At 33.0% G+C, this 25,679-nt stretch overlaps 1 protein-coding gene across 3 annotated transcripts in view; it reads right to left on the bottom strand.

Annotated features, from left to right (window-relative positions):
- LOC143232368 (neuropeptides capa receptor-like) overlaps positions 1 to 25,679 on the bottom strand; it is an 81,516-nt gene that overhangs the window by 26,042 nt on the left and 29,795 nt on the right. Inside the window, exon 2 of one of the 3 annotated variants that reach the window (XM_076467709.1) lies at positions 354 to 607. The exons of the other annotated variants lie outside the window; for them this stretch is intronic. Coding sequence (XP_076323824.1) covers positions 354 to 372 — 19 coding nt within the window. The 5' untranslated portion in view covers positions 373 to 607. The remainder of the gene's footprint in view (positions 1 to 353; positions 608 to 25,679) is intronic. 3 annotated transcript variants of the gene reach the window in all.

Raw genomic sequence — 25,679 nt, 5'->3', positions numbered from 1 at the left:
TTGAAAAAGCTACGGTGCCTGTATGTAAACAGTTTTATCTAAATTGAAGACAATAAAGAAAGGATACGTCCTTCGAAACATTTACATAGATTTACCTTTTCAATTGGAGCTGCATTTCTGGGATAATCAATCAGAATTTCTTTTGTTAATATTTTGACAATTGGTTTTTAATAAAATCTACTTGATGATTCTGAACGATAAGCTTGTTTTTGAAAATAAGAAATGCTTTATAAATCCAACAATGCTTATCAAACTACTTGAATGACGGAGAGACTAGCTGAATTGAAAATTCTATAGAGAATCACTATTATCGACAAAGATCTGTTAGCATAGGAGGAACGAGTCATCCATACCAATACTGTTCACATCCATCTTTCTTAATCTTTTTTTCCTTCGACGTTTTCTTAGAGATCGTACTGTGACATTGGTCGATATATAAGACCCGTTCTTTCTTTCTCACTGCTACATGAAGCTCCATTCTCTGCACAGAGCTATTCTATGTCCGGAAATCTTGTTAATAGGCTATTTTAGACCTCTAACAATACTTAGTCAGTAGAATTGCGAAACGTCGTGGAGTTATTTCCTAAATAGTTTTGAAACCAGTTTTCTACAAATAGAAAATATTTTATTAATTACTGTAAATAATCTTAGTAGAGTTCAATGCCAGTATTTAATGACATTTCCAGATAGTTTATTTACACGAGTTGTGTTAATACACAGGTAGATCGATCTGTGCTTTGCGTCATATTAAAAGTAATTTGAAAATCGCTTAGAAGGTGTATTCATCTTTCAACAAACCACACGAAACAGTCGTGAAAATACAACATGCAGCACATTGTTTACATATGTACCAGTTCCTTGAAATTCAAAGAATCTTCTGAAATGTGATAACGAAGAATCTCTGTTTATAAATAGGAACAACATGTTCTTGATATCAAATGTAAGCCTTCAAACATATTTGCATGGCATAACTGCACTTGCAATTGCTTAGAAACTCTAATCAAGAACTTAGAGAAATTTTGTTTCTTTTTTTGACGACTTTTAGGTTAAACTAGCTCCACGAGACATCACTACATAAATGAAGTAACTGTGTTTAAATACAGGAACAAAACAAAATAATTGGTTCAACCCTTAGGTTCTATGATTTATGAGACGCTCATTGCTAATGCACGTTTCAGAAACAAAAACAAGAAACGTATTGATATGTTTAGTTAACATTAAAAGAGAAGTTATCTTTGAAATAAACTAGAACATTTAGGTTTTACGTTGTGACGCTCGCTTTGCATATTAACCTACATTCTAAGTCTAGCAAAAAAATAATTGTGATTTTCAACTTTGACCCCTTTTTGCGTCCAAAACTAACATTATTCCAGGGTAAGTAAAGAAACGTGTATTCCAAGTGTGCTACTTTATCTTTCATTTATCATGTTGTGAATTAGTTAAAGAGCAGTAACAGCTGAGAAATTGATTCAATTTTAAAGTATTAGGTTTTGCTTTTCAGAAAACGACACTACAAATCTAACATTATCAAACGGACTTAAATCGATGGCGAATTTAGTGATAATTTAACAATTAGCATTTTTTAATAACCTAAAGATAATTTTTTAACTGCTTGCATGAACGGAGATTCACAGTCCTTAATATCTGTATGAGTAAAGAGAAAATAAATGAAATAATCACTGCATTTTTTATATAATACCAAGGAGAACAGTCGCCTCACGTACGTCCTGCTGCTATTAAAGAGAACAATTCCAAACTCCCTCGGGTAACATCGTAATTCCGTTTGAAAACAAAAACATTTTCAACTGAAGTTTAAGTGCAAATCTTAACTTGAAATCTGACATTTTTGTTTTTAGGTAATTTTTTCCCATGTCATTGTTTAATTCTACATCAGTTGAATTCAAATTTAATTATTTTCATTGTAATTTAAGATTAGAAAATTATATTGGAATGATATAATATACTGGTATATTTATTATAAAACATTTCAATACAATACAAACTTCACTTTGTATTTAAGTATGAAATACCATTGTTCTATGGTATAAATATTGAAATTTGAAATTGAACTTGGTATGTTATTGTTGTATTATATAAAACGTTAATTTTTAGTTGGACTAATATTATTATTGTTGTATAATATAAATATTTAGTCTTTGATTGTGCATTAAATACTGTACCTTACTATTTTAGTGGCAATATTATGATATTATTGTATAATAACAACAGTAGAGACTTTGTTCTATAATATTATCTCTATCTCTCGGTCCAGCATGGCCAGATGGTTAAGGTACTCGACTCGTAATCCGAGGGTCGCGGGTTCGAATCCCTGTTCCATGTTCACTCTTTCAGCCGTGGGAGCGTTATAACGTTACGGTCAACCCCACTATTCGTTGGTAAAAGAGTAACCCAAACGTTGGCAGTGGGTGGTAATGAATAGCTGTCTTCCCTCTAGTCTTACACTGCAAAGTCCCCCAGTGGCTCAGCTGAATGTCTGTGGACTTACAACGCTAAAAACCGGGTTTCGATACCAGTGGTAAGCAGAGCAGAGATTGCCTTTTGTGTAGCTTTGTGTTCAATTCAAAATAACAACTACTACAGTTCAAAATTAGCGACGGCTAGCGCAGATAGCTCGCGTACAGCCATTTGCGCGAAATTCCAAACAAACCAAATTTATTTCTTACTGATTGAGAAAATTACAACCTCAAAAGAGACCGTGTTATCCCTCATACTTTCTATGGATATCATACAACAGTAATGTGTGGCATCCTTAAACTGTCTATGGATAACTTACAGCATTGTTACTTGAAACAGACATAGCCGCAGTCATGGCAGCTCTAGCATATCTTATGTGGTCATGCGCATTGTGGTGCTACACATATGATGCATGAATCTAAAGTTTTGATAGTAATTGTACTTATTTTTTCTCTAATATATACATATGTATAGGACCTCTAATGGCACTAAATTTTTTGCTTTTATATAGTGTCAAGAAATCTTTCACAAATGCAACCAAAGAAACATTTAGTTTTAAGTAAATTAATTTCGTGAAGCAAAATTAGCTATATTTCGGAGATTTTAACTGGTGATTTTGAGACATTCACAAGAGTTGTGTAACTGTACAGAGAAGTAATATTAGTTTTAAAATGCTTTCTCTTTACCATCAGTCACAATAATTCCATTACGTTCATTACTCTGCGTGCTTTCTTTACGAGAGCTCGGCCGACAACTTCACACTTCAGTAAGAAAGACAAGCTTACTAGACATTTAGTCTCCAACGGACGATCAATAGATGAAGAAAAACATTAATTTGTTATCTCAAACATGATGGACAATTTGCATAAAGAACTTTATTTTCCAACTTGATTTTGCTTCCTATTTGAAGTAAAAACAACTTTTGTCAGGGCACTACACAGTATTTTCCTGTAAATGTACTTCAAGATTAAACTAAGAGATGTTATTCTTTAGTGTCAGCACGACATGATCAGCTGTTTAAAGCACTCGACTCGTAATCCGAGGGTCGCGGGTTCGAATCCCCCACACAAAAAATGTTCACTCTTTTAGCCGTGTGGGCGTTTTAATGTGACGGTCAATCCCACTATTCGTTGGTAAAAGGGTAGCCCAAGAGTTGACGGTGGGTGGTGATGACTAGCTGCCTTCCCTCTAGTCTTACACTGATAATTTAGGGACGGCTAGCACAGATAGCTCTCGTGTAGCTTTGCGCGAAATCAAACACGTTGTCGCTAGGTCTTTCATTAGGTATTATAAACCTTTTTTCTTATTCACTTTTAGAGCAAGAACATAAAAAAGATAGAAACGAAAAGAGAACAGAACATACTGTTGAGGGTCAAATTTGTTTCATATTATAATATTTTTTCCTTTCAACATTTCATTGAACATTTTGAACAAAAAAGAACATTTTTGTCTCATGAATTCAATGAAAGCTTGCTTATGTTTGTAAGATTTCTCTAAGAGAAACAACAAGTTCTGAGTCTTTGATTCCCATATGCTTCATGTATGTGAACCGTGTTTTGAAATATGATGAGCTTCAAAAAAATTTGATTTTCACTGATAGACAAACTTTATTATACCTACATTGGTGTCCTTACCGAAGTTGTGTTCTAAACTGTGTGTAGTGTTTACAGATAAAAATCATGTATAATTAGCGACTGTAAGATAAAATACCTTATCATAAGTAATTTTTGTTTGTTTGTTTGTTTTGGAATTTCGCACAAAGCTACTCGAGGGCTATCTGTGCTAGCCGTCCCTAATTTAGCAGTGTAAGACTAGAGGGAAGGCAGCTAGTCATCACCACCCACCGCCAACTCTTGGGCTACTCTTTTACCAACGAAAAGTGGGATTGATCGTCACATTATACACCCCGCGGCTGAGAGGGCGAGCATATTTAGCGCGACGCGGGCGCGAACCCGCGACCCTCGGATTACGAGTCGCACGCCTTACGCGCTTGGCCATGCCAGGCCTTCATAAGTAATAATACGATATAATATATTGCTGTTTGAAATAAAAACAAGTGTCAAAAATATCAATGTACGTTCAGTGTCGTTCGTAAAGATCCATCTACAATATTGAGCCCGACATGGTCAGGTGGTTAAGATGCTCGACACATAATCTGAGGATCGTGGGTTTGAATTCCCGTCACACCAAACATGTTCGTCTTGCATCCGTGGGGGAATTATAATGGAACAGTCAATCCCACTATTCCTAAAGTTGTCCAAGAGTTGGCGATGGGTGGTGATGACTAGCTGCCTTCCCTCTAGTCTTGCACTGCTAAATTATGGACGGTTAGCACAGATAGCCCTCTTGTAGTTTTGCGCAAAATTCAGAAGAAACCAGCATTTAAGTACATAAGATTCATGCAAATTTCTAGTAACATAATTCATTGTTTTATTTATTATAAAAATGTTTAACAAATAAACTTTAAGATTAATCAAGAACAATAGATTATCGTTTGGGATTTTTTGCATGAATAAACATTGATGAGGATGACCTCGTGTTGATCATTTCTTCTGTCTTTTTAATGTTGCATAACTTCTTCAAAATATACATTAAATAAGTATAACCTATGAAAGCTTTACAACAACAAGCCTATTAGAAGTAAAAGCGTAGTGCTTAACCTTAAAAGAGTTATATACAATATAACTTAAGGTATTGAAAGAAATCCGCGGTAAAACTACCACACTTCAAAAATGTTTGCTTGATATCAGTGGAAACCACAACAACTAATAGAATCATAGGTAATGTTTCATTGCAAGTTTCGATTAAACAATTTCAAAAAGTTTGCCATACATAGTAAGTACCTTCCAAAATGTTATCACAGAAACACTTGTTTACAATTTTTGTGAATTAAACACATAAATGGTTCATGCGTTATTAAAAAAAAGTGTAATTACTGTTGTTTATTTCACGTTAGTTCCATGCATAGGAAAAGTTGTAAGACAAACGTAAGATGGTGAGAAGGATAGATTAAAGAAACAGCCCGAAAAAAATTGTTTTGATACCGACCCTCGAATAAGATCAGGAAAGAAGTGAACTAAAAACTAAAAACAAGTGATCAGGAGAGTGATACGCCTAATGCTGCATATTCTATAATACGTACGAGTACTATTCGTAGAGTTCACAGGCCCGGAATGGCCAAGTGGTTAAGACGCTCGACTTGTAATGTGAGGGTCGTTGATTCGAATTCCCGTCGCACCAGACATGCTCGCTCTTTCAGCCATGGGGCATTATAATGTAACGGTCAATCCCACTATTCGTTGGTAAAATAGTAGCCTTAGAGTTGGCGGCGGGTGATGATGACTATTTACCATTTCCTTTAGTCTTACACTGCTAAAAATTAGGGACGGCTAATACGGATAGCCCTCGTGTAGCTTTGCGGGAAATTAAAAAAAACAAATGATCTACAGTTCACAAAGTACACTGTGCAAAGTTTTCCACTTACAAACTAACAATTATTAAATTTATTACACGTCTTTCTAAAATATAAACCTACATGGCAAAAAATTGGCATAAAATGAACCTTCTTCACAAAAAGAACAAAAAGCGTCCATTTTGTGCTGCATGCTATTAATAGAAAATTAGGTACTGCATTAAGCAGGATTGAAAAATTCACAATTGTTTTTCAGAGGTGACGTTAAATCATTGAGAATTTTTCCGGTAATCAGGCGCTTTATTTTACCTCCAGGATCGTTAATCAACATTAAAACAAATCATTTTCACTTTGCTTTTGTTGTTTTCTTTTTTATTTGTTTTATAAAAAAAATAAGGTTGGTAATTAATATGTTCTCTTGGACCAGCAGATATCTGTGAGGTTACAATTTTAGAAATCGGGGTTCTGTACCCTTGCTAAGCATAGCACAGACAGCCCATTGTGTTTAACATAACAATATAATCAAAACAGAAACATTTTTTTTACATAAATTTTTGTCAATTTAGAATTAAATCTCTTGCTTTGAAAAATGCAATGAAATATGTGCATCTATATAAAAAGGTCGGTTGAAAATTTAATAATTCATACTAAAGATTTTTTGAACCAAATTAAGTCTAAATGAAAGGTTAGAATAGTGACAGGACCCTCTAGAGATGATAAAGGAAGACATATATAATGGTTCTGAGATGACTCGATCACTGAATCCTGCTTTTTCTTTAGTTTTTAGTAATGAAGATTTAAGTAATATTTTTCACCTTGAAAAATTGACAGATAGAAACTAGATCAGACAATATGATTGAATTAATTTTGAACTCATTAAGAAGAAATTGTGAGATAATATTTGGCCAGATAATATTTCCCAAAGGATTCTGAAGGAGCTTAAGGATTAGATATGTGAGCTACCTGGTACTATGTTCATAAGTAAGTGAATATTGGGCAGGTTCCAGAAGATTAAAGTTGACTAATGTAACTTCTCTTTACAAGGAAGGTGATAAAATTGTCCAAGTAATTATTGACATGTTAGTCTTACATCAATTGTGAGCAAAGTGTTTGAAAATTTGAAAAAGAAAAAGATGCTTTGCAAAGTCCTTTAACAAATTTTAAAATTTTATTTGGATAGTCAGTATGGTTTCTCTAAGGGAAAAACTTGCCATAGAAATGTTTTGACCTTCTTTGAAGAGGTTACTGCGTATGTAGATGAGGGTAAGAGTGTTAATGTTTTTATATCCTGATTTTCAAAATGCCTTTGACAAGGTGTTACATAAAAGGCTTGGAGAAAAATTATCTCTTTCGGTGTGGAGATTAATTAGCTAATAGATGGATGACTGGATGTAAGAAAACAGAGGGTTGTTATAAATGAGGTTCAGTCAAACTGAATTAATACTACAAGTGGGATATTTCAGGGTCAGTCTTAAGATTTTTGTGAAGCGTAGTGATATTTCATGCTCTTTTTTAAAAAATCAACGACAAGCAAACCTCGTTTTAACCTCTTTAGATTTTTGATACTATAGGTGACACGCTTACTGGTGTACTAGTGATTTCAATAATTCATTTGTTACACAGAGTTGCCTTCACTAATGCTAAAGATTTTATATTATTTCAGATTTTATTTATAAAATTATTCTACTTTTCACCAGAAGTTTAAATAAATAGATTATTAAACGCAACTAATGACTTTTATAGTGTAGAACGTATTAGATTATTAATGACAACAAACATGATTATATACAGCCAGGACAGTCACACAATTACCAAACATCTGATAGAGTTACAAGTGCAGTCGTACAACCACCAAACTTGTAATCGTATTACAAGTCACACAAACTCAGAACTTGTTCTCTTATTAGAAGCTCAGCCCCAGCACCAGATCTGTGGTAGAATTACAAATAATTCAATACAAACCCAGAACTTGTGTTGGTACTAGAGATATATTCATAAGATAATCAAATATGTGACAGAGTAATAAGAAATACTTTCTAGTGACCATCTATCAAAACGGATTACATACCTACAAATGTTGTCCAAATTTTTTAATCAGACAAATTCTTGATTGAAAATTCTAGCATATGTGTTAATTGCAAGTAAACCCACACAGCCCCAAAACCAGTGAGTTGCACTTAAACCATTCAAACATACAACTATCATAAATATATTATCACATAGACACTGAAGGAAAATCATATTTTGAAAAGAAGATTATTTCCAGATAACTGATAGATATATTTAAATATCATGATACACATCAACAGAACTCAACGACGTCTCTATCTTCAATACACGAAAAATCGTCATAACTTTCAGTTATCTCTAGTTATAAACTTTAACACAAAACATCGTTTGCCTAAATAGCAGAGGTAGGAATAATCCACACTTATTCCGGGTCTATGATTTATATGCAAAAACGGCTCGTTTGGGTTGAGAAAATATTTTACATAGAAGAGCGAACAACGTTTCGACCTTCTTCGGTCATCGTCAGGTTCACAAAAAAAGAGGTAACTGACCGGAAGCTGACCACATGTTTGAATAGGGTTGTGTAACTGAGTGTCGGAATGTAGAGGGCGGTATTAGATTTTTGAATATATAATTTTATTTATTTTATTATATTAATATAGGTATAAAGTCGTTCCTTTATATTGGTTTATTTTGGGTTTAAGTTGTTGTATAAGTAAGGCTTCTTTAGTTTTGCGTTTGTTTATGTTTCTTTCTTTATTTAGTATTTGAGTGTTTTCTATGGTTATGTTGTGTTTATTTGACTTGCAGTGTTCGAAAACGTGTGAAGGTGACTTTTTATGTTCTTTGAATCTGGTTTCCATTTTTCTACTTGTTTCTCCAATATAGAAGTCCCCAAACCTCATAAACCAGATTGTCCATTACGACCAATAATGTCCACATATGAATCGTTTAATTACAATCTTGGTAAATACGTAGCATGGGCATTCTCCAAATATGTAACATCAGCCAGCTTATTCATAAAAGACTCTTTTAGTTTCAAGTCTAATCTAAATCAACTTAATCATAAAGCCTTAATGGCCAGTTTCGATGTTATATCCCTCTTTACAGAAGTTCCAACCACTGAAGCCTGCAAGATAGCCTTAGAACTCCATATCCGAGACCCTAACCCAACTATAGAAATTCCCAGTGACCAGTTAGCAACCCTCATAGAATTCACCACGATAAAGACAAACTTCATGTTCAACAACCAAAACTATATACAAACAAATGGCCTAAGCATGGGCAACCCAGTATCACCAGTTCTAGCCAATATTTTTATGACACAAGTTGAAACACAAGCAATTAACACAAAATTACATCCACCATTATACTGGTACAGATATGTAGATGACACGATTGCGGGATTCAAACCTACAGAACACATACTTAATTTTTTCAATCACATTAACTCTATACATCCCAACATTAACTTCACATGTGAACAGGAAGAAAGCAATCAAATATCATTTCTTAACCTCAAAATTACAAGAACCGATACACAATTTAAAACAGAAATCCACCGAAAAATCACCCATACTGGACTATACATTCCTTGGGACTCAGCACATGAAACAAAACAAAAACTCAACATACTAAGAAACCAAATAAACACAGCCATAAAACTATGCTCACCAGATAAAATTAACGATGAATTAGACAAAATAAAACAATACTTCATCAACATTAATAAGTTTCCTCCACAAACCGTAGAAAACATTATTCGCACACACCTAGACAGAAAGCAAAATCAACCAACTACAGTAAATACAGCTCACAAATCAAAAAATCACGAAACCATATACTGCTGCATACCATATATTCCCGACATCAGCAGAAAAATAACCAACATTTGGCAAAAACTAGTAACAAAATATGACATTCCAGTTAATACCAGATTTATTCAAAAACCAAGTATAAAACTGAGGTCTATACTATGTGAAAACTACACTGACAAACATCACACCAACATTATTTATAAAATACAATGTGATAACTGCCACGACTTCTATATTGGAGAAACAAGTAGAAAAATAGAAACCAAATTTAAAGAACATAAAAAGTCACCTTCACACGTTTTCGAACACTGCAAGTCAAATAAACACAACATAACCATAGAAAACACTCAAATACTAAATAAAGAAAGAAACATAAACAAACGCAAAACTAAAGAAGCCTTACTTATACAACAACTTAAACCCAAAATAAACCAATATAAAGAAACGCCTTTATACCTATATTAATATAATAAAATAAATAAAATTATATATTCAAAAATCTAATACCGCCCTCTACATTCCGACACTCAGTTACACAACCCTATTCAAACATGTGGTCAGCTTCCGGTCAGTTACCTCTTTTTTTGTGAACCTGACGATGACCGAAGAAGGTCGAAACGTTGTTCGCTCTTCTATGTAAGATATTTTCTCAACCCAAACGAGCCGTTTTTGCATACAAATTTCTCAACAAGTGGGTTTCTCGACATCACTGGGTCTATGATTTATGTTGACAACTTTGCTAGGACGCTCTCTGCGCATGTTCGGTGCTTATAAGTGGGTCATTAATTTTGAGAAACGCGCAACGTCTTGTACAGGGTGTTCGAAAAGTCACTATGCACTTATATATTTATTAACAGACAAAACTGCACAGTGATTTCCGAACACTCTGCACTTCGCCACTAGTTTGATGGCTTCTTCTGTTGCTTCTTTTAGTTGCACATAACACATCTTTCTAGTGTACGTTATTGTTCACTAGGATCTAAAACACTTACAGGAAACCGGCGATGTTGCGGAAGGGTAGGATAAAATTTGTAAACGCTTAATTGATATTGACAGAGGAAGGCTAACTATTTTTGTTTTAGTGTGTATGTAAAATCACACACAGAGGTGCATAGCCGTTCTTGATTTTGAGCTGATAGACTAGAAGGAATGCGGTTAATAAACAATATCCACCAGCCAACTTTAAGGCTAATCTTGTGTGATCAAGTAGTGGGATTTGGGTTGGGTTGTTTTGAATTTCGCGCGAAGTTACACGAGAACTATCTACGCTATCCGTCCCTAATTTAGCAGTGTAAGACAAGAGGAAAGGCAGCTACTCATTACCACCCACCGCCAACCCTTGGGCTACTCTTTTACCAACGAATAGTGGAACTGACCGTAACATTATAACGCCCCTACGACTGAAAGAAAGAGCATGTTTGGTGCGACGGGAATTCAAACCCACGACCCTCGGATTACGAGTCGAATGCTTTAACCACCTGGCCAATCCGGGCCGTCGTGGGATTTGACCGTTACTCTTACTGATTAATCATGACCCAAAGTTCGGAGAATGCGTTGTGGCAACGGAAACTCAAACAATGAATTTTCAGATTTACAGTCCGGGCGCGATAACTTTGATACTTTTATGAGAGAAACTAAACTATTTCAATGAAACGATTCTCTGAACTGTGTGTGTTAAGGTTTATAAAAGTAGTAATTATTGCCAAAAACAAAAGATAAACAAGAATAAAAATTTGTAAATCTTATTTCGAACAAGTAAGACCATCCTTAAGAAAGTTTTGATAAAATAACTAGTAAATATCTACCCCTGAGGGAAAGACATGAATTATGCGTTTACCAGCAGTTTCTACCCATATACAGTCAGCTTTAGATAATTTTATGAGAGCTACGTGCTGTCAGTGGGCAGGTAGAAATTTATAGTTAGTGTACGTCGTTTCAAAGACGTTCTTTAGAATTCAGCACAAATGTAGCGCCTTTTAGCATCGACTGGATGAATAGAACATGATTTAACGTTTAGCAAGTCTCCTGTTAACCTTGTTGGTTACCGTAATCACAATTTCGCACATGATTAACAAGGTGTTTCCTACAATATAATTATTGGGTTCAAAGGCTGCAACTTTCAATGTACACTTTTACTCAGGAAACCTGTTAATTCCACTCTGCCTGTAAAAATAAAAAAAATATATTTACTTTCCTTTCGACAAAGATAAATTTTGACTGAATGTGAAGTAACAAGTAGGAATGATGAGGTTTTTTATTTCAATTTCTTTATGTTTATAATTTCCTAATGATTAGGGACGTAGGATCGAATCTTGGTTGATCTCAATTTCCATTTGCCCAAACATTTTTCGTAACACTTTTATTGCACTGTGAGCTACCTCTAACACATAATAAACTTCTTCAGCCTACATTAATCCGTGTTCATTTGTAATAGGTAAGCCTTTTTAAACTCAGGTTGCTGACCTTGAAAGCAACACCAAAGGGCGAGCATGTTCGATGAAAGGTATTCGAACCTGCGAACCCTAGCTTGACAGACGATAGCTTTAAACACCAAGCCTCTCTTATAAATAATCAAAATAAACTACCTACTCAAGTTCTGAAGCCCCAGTGGTATGTCTTCGGACTTATAACGCTAGAAACCTGGTTTCGATACTCCTGGTTGAGAAGAACACAGACAGCCCATTGTGTAGATTTGTGACTAATTACAAACAAACAAAAGTTGTACCTCTGTACTTTTGTTTACAATGTATAGTGGATTTCCTGTCCTCTCAAGTATTTAAATAACTTTTATTTAAGATGTACTTTAAAGTTAAAAGTTTATTTAAACGTTTCTAATAAAAGTGCCCTTCAACAGCTTAACGACAAGTTTGAAGACTTACAACGCTAAAAAAAGAAAGAAAAAGGTTTTCATTCCCGTGGTAGTTACAGCACAGATAACCCATTATGTAGCTTCATCCATAATAGTAATTTACAAAAAATAAAATAAAAATGGAGATTAACGAGGGTAAAAGGTTATTACTCTGCAAGTTCTTTTCTCTTATTACTCCTGGACTAAAGTTAAATGCTTGTAGCCTATAGTTATGATTAAAAAAGTTTATATTTGTGTAGTTCACTAAGGTTTCTTTTAAATCTAGCAATGTTTATAAGCATCATGTTACATTACGAGAAGATATAAAAAGACAAAATTTAAGTTGTAAAAGCGTAACACCAATAAAATAAGTAAATGTTGTCTTATCCGAGGTTTTCTTCGTTAAAACCAAGCAACCATACAACTTTATTTAAAGGTATAATTACTGTAGAGGCTACGAAGGAATTTATTATTGTGATATATTTTTCTATATAATGTTCTATGTATAATAATTGAATTATGCTCACAAAGTATAGTACCTTTTCCCTCGCGGAAAATTATAAATAAAAGGATATAAACAATAACATGCGTAACCAGCTTTATGGAGGGGTAGTAAAATGTGTTTCTGACTTAAGCTCGGTAATTTTGCACGTACACGTTATTCAAATATAATTATAAATTAATGCTTTATAATATTTTTAATTCATTTCCATCCGCTCTTTCCTAAACTTATCCCTTTTAATACAACTTTCATATCCTTAAAACTCGAAAAGATAAAAGTAAATATAAATAACCTACGATGCTCTACAATATTAGAGGACTATGATAAAAATATGTTTATGCTTACCACTCATTAGTCCTGCACAAATATATCTTAGGGCACATATAATCCTTAACTATGATGTGTTTGTTGTTATATGCAAAGCTACATAATTACGCTGTCTCTGCTCTACTCAGTGCATCTATTGAAACCCGATTTTTAGTATTACAAGTTTTAGACTTACCGTTGAGCAACTAGAGGGTACTTAATTATGAAAACATTGTTCGTTTTATTATCGTTAGAAAAGTTTTTGGTCTCTGTAGGGAAACAAAACAGAAGATATAAACGAACTGCTGAGTGTATGAAATAAACAATGCAGAACCTTTTAATACATTAAAGAATTAACGCAAGGTAACGAACCAAGTTGAATACCACAACAAACACACAGTCCAGATCAATAAAATAATAAAACGTAGTGACTAGTTTAAAGAAAGAAAGTAAAGATATGGAGCGAAATATATAAGTGATACACCATAAATAAAATAAGAAACAAAACTAAATTATGAAACAGACTGGCGAAAGAAACTAAAAATATTAACCAAATTAAAAAGTAAGAGAAATAAATACGACAGGAATGTTGACTAAATCAAAACACAAAATATATCAGTGAATAACGAATTAACTCAAAATCATTGGTCAGATTAAAGAAACAAATACTTATCTGATGATAAAAACAAAGAGAGAGAATAGTGTACCAAACAAGTAAAGAAACAAAGTAGAGAGACTAGTGTACCAAACAAGTAAAGAAACAAAGTAGAGTGAATAGTGTACCAAACAAGTTAAGAAACAAAGCAGAGAGAATAGTGTACCAAACAAGTTAAGAAACAAAGTAGAGAGAATAGTGTACCAAGCAAGTTAAGAAACAAAGTAGAGAGAATAGTGTACCAAGCAAGTTAAGAAACAAAGTAGAGAGAACAGTGTACCAGGCAAGTTAAGAAACAAAGTAGAGAGAATAGTGTACCAAGCAAGTTAAGAAACAAAGTAGAGAGAACAGTGTACCAGGCAAGTTAAGAAACAAAGTAGAGAGAATAGTGTACCAAGCAAGTTAAGAAACAAAGTAGAGAGAACAGTGTACCAAGCAAGTTAAGAAACAAAGTAGAGAGAACAGTGTACCAAGCAAGTTAAGAAAAGAAACAAAGTAGAGAGAATAGTGTACCAAGCAAGTTAAGAAACAAAGTAGAGAGAATAGTGTACCAAACAAGCCAAGAAACAAAGTAGAGAGAATAGTGTACCAAACAAGTTAAGAAACAAAGTAGAGAGAACAGTGTACCAAGCAAGTTAAGAAACTAAACAAAAGCTATAATCCAGCTTAAGATTTTAAATCTAAGGTATAAATCAGACTAAATTGATTTGATGGACCTGATGTGCAGGATATACTTAAGAATTTCTCATTGTATCGTTTAAAATATCGAATCTAAAAATTGTTAAAATTACTTAATACATTACGTTTCTCTTTGTCAGAGAGACGTGCTGTATTTAATCTTTAGAAAGATAATTTTTAAACTATCATTTAATTGTGCTACAAAAACAACTTTATAGAGAAATAGTATTTATATTTTAGGTAAAGCTGACTCAAAATATGAGCTAAAAGTGATGAAAGATTCATATCTATCACCGCAATAGTTTGTTTATGTTATGAAGTAGACTTATTTGATATAAAACTTATGAGATATAAAATATCTTGAATTTGGTTACAAGAGTGTTCTTAAAAAAACAATGAAGTTAGCACCAATAAGCTCCGCGTGGCAGAGATTGGTGAGTGTACTTTATTATTTTAAAATCTAAAATTAAGAAACCTAAAATGCTTGTTGGAATTATCTTCAAAATCAGTCATAAAATTATCCACTAAACCTGTGCAAATATATTAATCTAATATCCTTTAATACTTGTAGCTGTATCGAAAATGAACATTTTTCCAATAATAGCAACTGCATGTTAGCTACTCTATACATACATATGACCTGATGTATTGTGTGTGCTAGCCGTCCCTAATTTAGCAGTGTAAGAATAGAGGGAAGGCAGCTAGTCATCACCACCCATCATCAACTCTTGGGATACTCTTTTACCAACGAATAGTGGGATTGAACGTAACATTATAACGTCACCACGGCTGAAAGGGCGAGCATGTTCGGTGCGACCAGGATTCGAACCCGCGACCCTCAGATTACGAGTCGAACGCCTTAACCAACCTGGCCATGTCGGGCCGATCTGATGTAAGCGATCTAATTGGAATTTTGTATATATATTAAATTAAATTAAAATATCAAGTATTGGTTGTTTATTTGTTGTTAAGCGCATAGCTACACAAGTGGGCTATCTGTGGCGTGCCCGCAGCGAGTATCAAAACCTTATTTTTAGCGTTATAACTCCTAAGTGTTACTGCTTATTAACGACAGGAAGAATGAGAGATAACAGATGAAAAAATCTTCTTCAAATGAAGCTACTCCTACACATCATAAAATACGATTTTTTTTCCATTAAGTCAGGACAGTCTAAGAATTGTGGGTAGGTAATCTGTTACTATATACTGGGGTGAAATGTATTGCATTGACACTTGATGAATAACACAGATTTGTTGGATGAAACGTTCCAGTACTTGTAAATAAAAAGTGTTACTTAATATTATAGAAAAAAAACTTCTCTTATGCTCATAAATATTTCATGATTTTAGTCCGTGTAAATTCGCTCACAGATGTAATAAATTGTGAACCCCCCCCAAAAAATAAAATATTTTTTAATTAACTTAATACAGATCTGGTGGACATTTATTATGCGCCTAGTTTATTATTAATGGGAATAAAACTCATCGTACAGTGTTAGAAATGTTGTTTAATTAAGTTTAAAGTGACTGTCTGCTTAAGAAACAAATAAAAAAACGAGTATGTTTGGTAGGTTTCTGAAGAGTAGTAATTGAACACATAACATGATATTACACACATTATAAAACGTCAAAATACGTCTTCCACAACAAAATGGGCGTGGCTTAGCTGTGTTAACGTGTCTGGACTGTGACTTTAAAAAAATTTGCGCTCCGTACTTTGGGCTATAGGAATGCAATAAGAATGACAGTCAAATCTCACTATTTTATTAGAGTAGCCCAAGACTTGAATAGCTGCCTTTTCTTTCACATCTCAGGTCAGAATTAAAAGCTGTTATACAAACAAACAATAGGATATTTTACAAGTAAACTTTAGAACAAACAAATTTTCCAACGTGATTCAAATGGAATTTAACGTTATAAATTTTTTGACTAGAGTACCAACATTATAAAACTATGAGAAATTTTTATTATCATGTATTTTTATCGTTCTTCTCAGTAAACTCGAATAAAACAGACAAAACTATTTACTGACGAATCGAAATTTTGAAGGACTTATTGAACCGAATATAAATATTTGCACTCGCAAATGTTTCAAAGTAAAAATATTTTACTGAGATTAAGCAACAAGTTTTTTTTTGTCCAATTAACATTCTCGTTTTCACCAAACTTCAGATGTTGGTGTTTTTGTACCGCTATGCAATGGGAAGAATTTTGTTGATTTGGTTTTTAACTGTTCATTGACCAAGAAGTAAGAGGTAAATGCCAACAACGGATAAACATAGTGTTTGTGATGCACAGTGAATGATCGGCGGACATTCGTAAAAGATCTACCGAGCCAACAAAATACGTGATACTCTTGTGAAGTTTTAGACGCAAACTAAAACGTCTTCTCCTTCGAATTGTTTTACAGTTCAAATAGTATATTAACAACAAAAGTCTAGGAAGTCTGTAAAAAACTAAAACTAAAAGAAATTGTTGTTTTGGGCTCTGAAAAGTGTATTCACACCTTACAAAGATAACTATAACACTGTAATTCATTCATATTTAGGATCATATCGAAGAAATGTGTTTTAAGCAAGAAATATGATGTCTAGAAGTGCTCGAGTCCTTAAATGTTGACAATGAAGATAAACAGAATAATAGACCAATCGCTGATATGTATTTCAACTTAGTTGAACTATATGTTTATCCTTTATCATTTTACTGAAGTTTTAGTGTTTAAAATTCAACCCTTCTTAATGACATACCCGTACGCTTGAGAAGTTATACACTACAAACTCAGGGCTCGATAAGCGCGGATGTTACAGCACACGTAGCTCAATATAGCTTTGAGTTAAAACACAAACAAACAGAATAGTTTTCAATTTCTAAGTAAATATTTATGTATTGGTATGTTGGTGATATAATGAACTTTTATTAGTTGCATACCAGACGTATAAAAGACATAGCGATATCCAATGTTCAGATTAATGTGTTTGTTTTTTTTAATTGTACACTGAGTAAGGCAGAACTTCAGACAGAAACATGCAGGCTTTGAAAACACTGTTCATCAAAACATCACCGAACCTCATGGCTTTATCGACCATAAGACTTTCTAGGTTATTACTTCCTGTCTCTGAAGGTTTAATTTAGTTCTTTTATTTTAGGTCAATTTTGCTAAATATCAAACATTCCTCTGTATCGAGTGTTTTAAAAACGACATCACTTTTCACTCAGCTTAGGTTTAACTCTGAGCCTTAGCGTTGAGACAGTAGTTTTTAATATTTTTAAACTGTTATTTACCTATTCTAAGGTATAAAACTAAATTTCTTGTTAACTTTGATATTAATAGCTATAATAATTGATACCCAAACGTTGCCTTATTCTACTTAGTGTCTAACAATTAAACGTTAACTTTACGTAGAAAAATGGGGAAAGCTTCAGAGTGTTCTTTGGTTCTTGATTCTTCAGCTCTAACACAAATCTAATTTGTGTTTTTAGAGCATCAGTTTTGGCTTTAAAGTGCCTAACGTGTTTAAATATTTTTAGAATACATGAAATAATTATTTTAATTCTGAAGAAAAATGTATAATATAAAATTTTAATTTAAGTGTTAATAACTAAGCGGGCTGCAGTCATTTTTCATTCAATATTTTAACTATATCACTCTGTTAAGTATACTTGTAAGCTATGCTAGGGATGTGATTGTTTGTTTGTTTATTGAATTTTGCGCAAAGCTACACGAGAACTATCTGCGCCAGCCATCCCTAATTTAGCAGTGTAAGACTAGGAAAAAAGCACCAACCACCGCTAACTCTTGGGCTAATTTTTTTACCAACGAATAGTGGAATTGATCGAAATATTATAACGTCCACACGGTTGAAAGGGATGAACATGTTTGGTGTGACGGGGATTCGAACCCGCGACCCTCATACCGGGCCAGGGAATAGAATTGAAAATCCGCGTTGGATTTTACTAATTATTTTTCCACCTTTAGTTTGTTACATTTTTTTGATGAAAACATAAATACTGTTCTTATAGATCACTATTAACTTTCTGTTGTTCTATTTTTACGTGCACGATAAGTATAATTACCAAATAAAACTTTGCCCTCAACAAAACATTAGAGTGTGCTAATGAAGGATATTTATGGAACGATCTTTACTTATTTGGTTATTCACTTATCTAAATAAACAAACGTCTAAAAGAGGTAAAAGAAGAAATGTGAAGTATCTGCCTAATGTTCATGCTACTTTATGTAATGTTCATGTTAATGTTACTTTACGTGAGGTTTCAAGAATTTTGTCATATTTAAAAGGTGTAAAAATATTCAAAAATACCATCAAAAGGCACTCTTGTCTCTTGATAATTACAAGTTTTTCAAGGAGGCATGGTCCCCAAATTCTCTCCTCCCCTTAGATTTTAGCTCCCCAATTCAGATTTTTTTTCTCCAAAAGTAGCATGTCTTTCTATATTTCTATCTACGGCTCCAACAGTTACATGAATCCAAACTGTTTATTGTATAATCGATGCATACACACACAGAAATAGTGTCAAAAACGATAACTGACATCTGTCGAAAGTGTAACATTATATTTTAATAAGATAAATAATATTGTTTCTCTGGAATATGCTTCTAATCTTAGGTAGATATAATTATCAACGTGACAAGTAAAATAAAAGGTTTAGGTAACAACAGTCTCTTTAATTAAGTATTATAATTTCATATGTAAACTTATATCTATTATTTTTTCATTGCCTCAATATCTATTACATATATAAAATAAAGTGCAATTCAATGTCTCACTTCAATATAGATATCTTTAACAAAACTTGAATTAAACAATTTATTTTCCCACTACCTTACTTTATGTTGTTTGAACAAGACAATAAATGAGGAACATTCTATATAAACCAGCCAAACATAGACTTTAGAATGAACATATGATGGATTCCAAGATTCAATTGTAAACACGCTTCGTTGTAAGAGTTTAATGATTAGTTGGATTTTGCGTACAGTCTTAAAGGATTGATGGAATATCATCCATAGTGAATCTATTGAATTACATTGTGTGAAGTAGATTACGTATCCCAACCAAGTTATTAAAGTTTCTGGTAGATAACATCCGGTAAGCTATTGTACTTGTTGAAACTCTTTGCCACTTTATGACTTAAAACCTCTTCGACAGCACAACCTAATACTGCACTAGCACTACTTCCTTTCTTTTAGTAACAATTTTCAAAGTCCCAACCCAAATGCTGCATCATGGTAATTCAACATTGGAAGAATGACTCTTACAGTTCTGTGTGGTACCTGTAACAATAAATGTCCACAGTGAACTCTTGGGGTCTTCTCATTCAAACTCCTAGGCTCCATTTTTCATTTAGCTCCTATAGTCCAAGTCATACTTAACGTTATTTCACAACGACTGCACATTTCTTTCTTATATACATGAATGCCTAAAGTAAAAAAATAGCATTGAAAAATTCATAATGTTGATTACGTCAAAATAAAACTGTTCGTGTGAATCCTCTTTGATAAAATTTGGCTTAGATGAATAAATCCGAAACATTGAAACATTCAACTACAGTGGTATTTAGTTTCCACGCTCTATATGCTAGTTCATTTTGTTGTTGATATGAATTCTTAAATGAATGTGAAAATGGAAAAGATGAATATCGTTTGTTTGTTTTTGTTTTAATTTTTTTTATAAATTAGTGTCTAGATGCTCATGTTTCGCCAAAGTGAGATTTGACATCATATAGCGAGAGTGTGTTTAATAACTAGAACCTTCTTAACACCTTAAAATTTGATATGAGCAGCATAGTAACGTTAGTTATCAGAATACAGACGTTGAATAGATTATATTTAAATGGTTTTGGAGTCGCAACACGTCATTACAGTTCATGCTGCCAAGTGTAGTTAATGCTTTATCTGATGACTGTTTACCTTGAAAAATAGTCTTTCGGTGTAATTTCTGTTGAAAAAAGTTCCATTATAAGATTGTCATGTTTAAAGCACACCACTTCTCTCTGAGTCATTTCTCTGTTACATAACTATCTCATAAAGCCACATAATTCAATAAGCAATTTCTAAAACATCGCTCAATCTAGAAACCAATAGGTTGTGATGAAAAATACGTTGGGAGACAAATTGTGCACAGTTTGAAACAATTGTCAAAGAGGATGTGTGCAGTACTGAACAGCGAGATATATATGTTATTGCAGACTTAATATAACCAGATTTAATAACATTAAGAAACCTTTAAAGGGAAAGACATAACCATTTGCCACGAATTAAACATGATCTTAGGAAACAGATTTTGAGTTTCACATCAAAATAAAATTTCGAAAGCTGATACAAGTATGAAGGAAATAAAAACCCGATCTAAAACAATTTTGGAAAAGAGCAATTACTATAAATATGGAAAATATTAACACTACAGTCTAGATTATAATATATCAACAGGTGTTAATAACTTAAGAGACAATACCTTCAATATGAGTCCCAGAGGTCGAACTGAGCTAACAAATAAAAAAAGAGCTAATCAGGAATTGGTTGAACTTAAAATAAACGGTTAATTTTTTTTAAAGTCCAGGAGTCAATGGCGGGAAGCCTTGCAACATGCTAATTTATAGACGAAGGTGGGATAATAATGCAGTTTTCGCTATTTAAGATGAATGTCATAAAATATCAAAAGGTTTTAAAATAGATACTATTTTAAAAGAAGCTGAAAAAGCTAAGAGAATGCTTTTAGTTTGTCAAATGTCAGAAACCTGTAAAGGACTATTATCTCCACACCCAAAAAGATCATTTTATCCAAGCTTTTTATGTAAAACCTTGTCAAAGAGTGTTAAAAATCCAGATACTCCAAATCCAAACCCTTATCCTCATCTACTTAAGCATTAACCTTCTCAAACAATGTCAAAATATTTGTATGGCAAAATTTTCTTTCAGTGAAATATCTTGACTATCCAGTAAAATTCTAAGCTTTGTTCAATGAATTTGCAAAGCATCTTTTATCATACTTTCTACAACGTTTTTCAAAACTGTTGTAAAACTAATATGCCTATAATTACTGGAACACTTTATATCACCTCCCTTCAAAACAAAAGTTACATTAACTTACTTCAAATCCTCTGGTACCTATCTAATATTCAAACATTTATGAAAATAGTAGCAAGTGGGTCACATATTCAATCCCATCCATCTAAACCATTGTGAAAATATTACCTGGCCCAGTGACCTTATCTTTATTCAAACTCTCAATTTTTTCATAAGTAAATAAATATGATGATCTTCTTCCCATCTATCAACTGTTCAAGATAAAGATTCAAATCTTCATTCGTAAAAACATGAAGCAAAATGCAGAATTAATAATTCAACCATCTCATAACCATCATATACAAGCCTTCCTTTATCTTCATCTGAAGGTCCTAACCACACTCTAAAATTATGTTTATCATTAATGTATTAAAAAAAACCCTTACTACTATTCTAAACATTTTCAGACAACCTTTTTCATACATCGTTATTTATGTTCTAATTTCCTGTTTGACCACTCTTCTGACTTGGTTTGCAGAGTACAAACAGCCTTTTGTGTAACTTTGTATTGAAACTCGGTTTCTACAATTATAAGTTCGCGGTAATGCCGCGGTGCCACTGGAAAGGGGGCATATTGTAAATCTGTGTACCGTGTGTGCTCATTATAATAAAAATATTACACATACCGCTACCCGCTTAATAGACATACAAACTGTATAAACTAAACAAATTTACAATACTTGTAGTATAAGATTAAGCAGTAGTTTGTTTTTCGGTGTGTCTATTGATACGGGCCTGGCATGGCCAGGCAGTTAGAGCACACGACTCGTAATCTGAGGGTCGAAGGTTCGAATCCCTGTCGTATCAAACATACTCGCCCTTTCAGCCGTGGGGGCGTTATAATGTCACGATCAATTCCACTAATCGTTGGTTAAAAAGTATCCCAAAAGTTGGAGTGGGGGATGATGACTAACTAGCCGCGTTCCCTCTAGTCTTACACTGCTAAATTAGGGACGACTAGCGCAAATAGCCCTCGTGTAGCTTTGCGCAAAACTTCAATAAACAAACAAACAAATAATCTACTGATATTTGTGCCATTGTTGTAATTTATAGCAAATACGTACAGTGAACCATTTTAGATGAATAATACTTATTTACATCTATTTTTCATTTCTATCAATAATAATCAATAATCGTATTCAACTTTCAAAATAAAAAAACGCATTTTATACTGATTACTTTGAATTTTTTAGCAAAATTATCTCATTGGATATAACAAGCCTCGCAACATTTACACAACAGTGCACACGCGGAAGACAAAGTAAAACAGACACGGCCAATTTTAACTTTAGTGACATCAAGAATAAAAGCACGTATGAAGATTAAATAAATAAACAGAAGCTCTCCCCCTGCTAATCAAAATAAACGTTTCTCTCTGTCCCTACCAAATGATTGATTTATAAATCTATTATAGAGCTAACGACTTTATCTGTTACTGTTAGCAATGAAGTTAACTCCTGAATATTGAACTTGTGTTTCGAAGAAAAAATAGAGATACAGTAGTTTCGCGTATACGCAAAGAAAATTAGCGTCTACTGTGAACTAGACCTGTGAGAGCAGCTAATAGGTTTGGTTTTCAGTTTTTGAATTTCGCGCAAAGCTACGAGGGCTATCTGCGCTAGCCGTCCCTAATTTAGCAGTGTAAGACTAGAGGGAAGGCAGCTAGTCATCACCACCCACCGCCAACTTTTAGGCTACTCTTCTACCAACGAATAGTGGGATTGACCGTTACTTTATAACGCTCCCACGGGCTAAAAGGGTGAGCATGTTTGGTGCGACGGGGATTCGATCAGCTAATAGAGCAAAATGTAGTAGAAAAAATAAAATGCTTTTGTTTTCACTGTGTGAATGAATTGTATTCCGCCATTGTGCAATAGCAGTATAAATTTAAAAAGGGATAAAATCTTACACATTTCCTTTGTTTTGCATCATATTGTACTGAATAACCCTAAAGGATCCACCAAACAATAGAAACCATTACAACAATATTTATTTGCTTTCACACTTTTTTTACTAAAAATATTGTAAAAACAAACTTTTAATTGCCGACAATTATTTAAAATGAAAGAATAAGGTTTAAATATGTTCCAAACAAAACGTGTACGTGAATGTACAAATAATTGTAATAAGGACTTAATTAAAATTCCACGTGTAATTCTACGTGTACCTTTTTCACGTGTGTTGTAGTGTTATCTACAATACGTCTAGTTTTGTTTGTATATTTTACGCTTGTTTTATCACCATCTTTTGTTTCTAATTATATATTATATCATCATTCAGAAATGAAACGGAAAGATACTTCGATAGTGTCAATCTCCTTTTTTATCGCACACATCTAGCCCTTAGTCGCACTCTTATACTGTCAAAACTAATTTGAAATGCGTTGGGCGTGACCAAAAATATCCAATTGTTTTAAGATATAGTAAAAAGTAACTTAAAAATACAAACATTATATTATTATCCTAGCTCAACTCAAAATTAAAACACCCAAGTCTCATACAATGTAAAAGCTATAAAATTTATTAGCTTGATCAACGTGGATATAGAATCAATTCAAAGATTTAATTTTAAGTAAATGTCTAATTTTATCTAAACTTACATGCAATATTGTAATATCTTAAGACACTAAATGATAGTTTAAATAGAGAGTTAACTAGAAATAATTATGTGTTATAAATGGCTAACACATTAGATAGAGAGGTAGTTAGACTGTTTGTCTATATTGAATTCTCTGATAATTTAATTAGAAAGTTAACTAGAGTCATCGTTTATCGTAAATTACTCTGGTAATTTAATTACAAGGTTAGTTACAGTCATCGTCTCTCGTAAGTTACTCTGATAATTTAATTACAAGGTTAATTACAGTCATGGTCTATCATAAGTTACTCTAATAATTTAGAAAGTTAGCTCGAGTAATCGTCTATCGTAAGTTACTCTGATAATGTAATTAGAAAGTTAGCTAGAGTAATCGTCTATCGTAAGTTACTCTGATAATGTAATTAGAAAGTTAGCTAGAGTAATCGTCTATCGTAAGTTACTCTAATAATTTAATTAGAAAGTTAGCTAGAGTAATCGTCTATCGTAAGTTGCTTTAATAATTTAATTAGAAAGATAGCTAAAGTTATCGTCTATCGTAAGTTGCTTTAATAATTTAATTAGAAAGATAGCTAAAGTCATCGTTCATCGTAAATTACTCAAATAGTTTAGCTAGAGTCATCATCCATGTTTGTTTGTTTTTTAAGTAGCTTTGTATTAAACTACTCTTTAGTTCAAGCGAATTAATTTATTTATATCTATTGAAACAGAATGTGCAGGTAATATTCATCTATTTCATGAAAGCAGAGAATGATCCTTTCATAACAGCAAATTTGAGTTAAGATTGCTATCTTTCCACATGTTCATTTACAAACGCCAAGTTTATTTCATATCTTGATTCTCCAGTATGTGATCGATGGTATTATCATAAAGTTTTTACGTTTTGCTGTCATGGGAGATCTTAATAAACTCATGCTTCTTGAAAAAAAAAAAACTTATGTATCGTTAATGATCTATTTCTCACTGTATGATAGCTCTGGAGAATTAAATTCATAAATATCACCTCGAAGAAAAATATGGATTTTTGTGGGTATATATTATTAATCACGTCAACTTGGTTCTTCATAATAATGGGAGATTACCAATAGAGGAAGGATTATTAGCAGTCTGATCGCTATTTAGTCCTAAGTTTATATTTATAGTCTAGTATATCAAATTATTCATAGAAAATTAAAAAATAATAATAATTTTCTAACTATTGAAAATGGTAACACTAGATTATATTTTAAATAATAACAACCTTTACAGTATTATATAATACATTATTTCATATTTTACAGTTGTATATACGTACGTA

Source organism: Tachypleus tridentatus, chromosome 11 (genome assembly GCF_004210375.1).
Source record: "Tachypleus tridentatus isolate NWPU-2018 chromosome 11, ASM421037v1, whole genome shotgun sequence".
NCBI classification, from domain to species: domain Eukaryota; kingdom Metazoa; phylum Arthropoda; class Merostomata; order Xiphosura; family Limulidae; genus Tachypleus; species Tachypleus tridentatus.
Note: the sequence above shows the minus strand (reverse complement) of the source record. Positions and strands in the feature narration are given on the sequence as shown.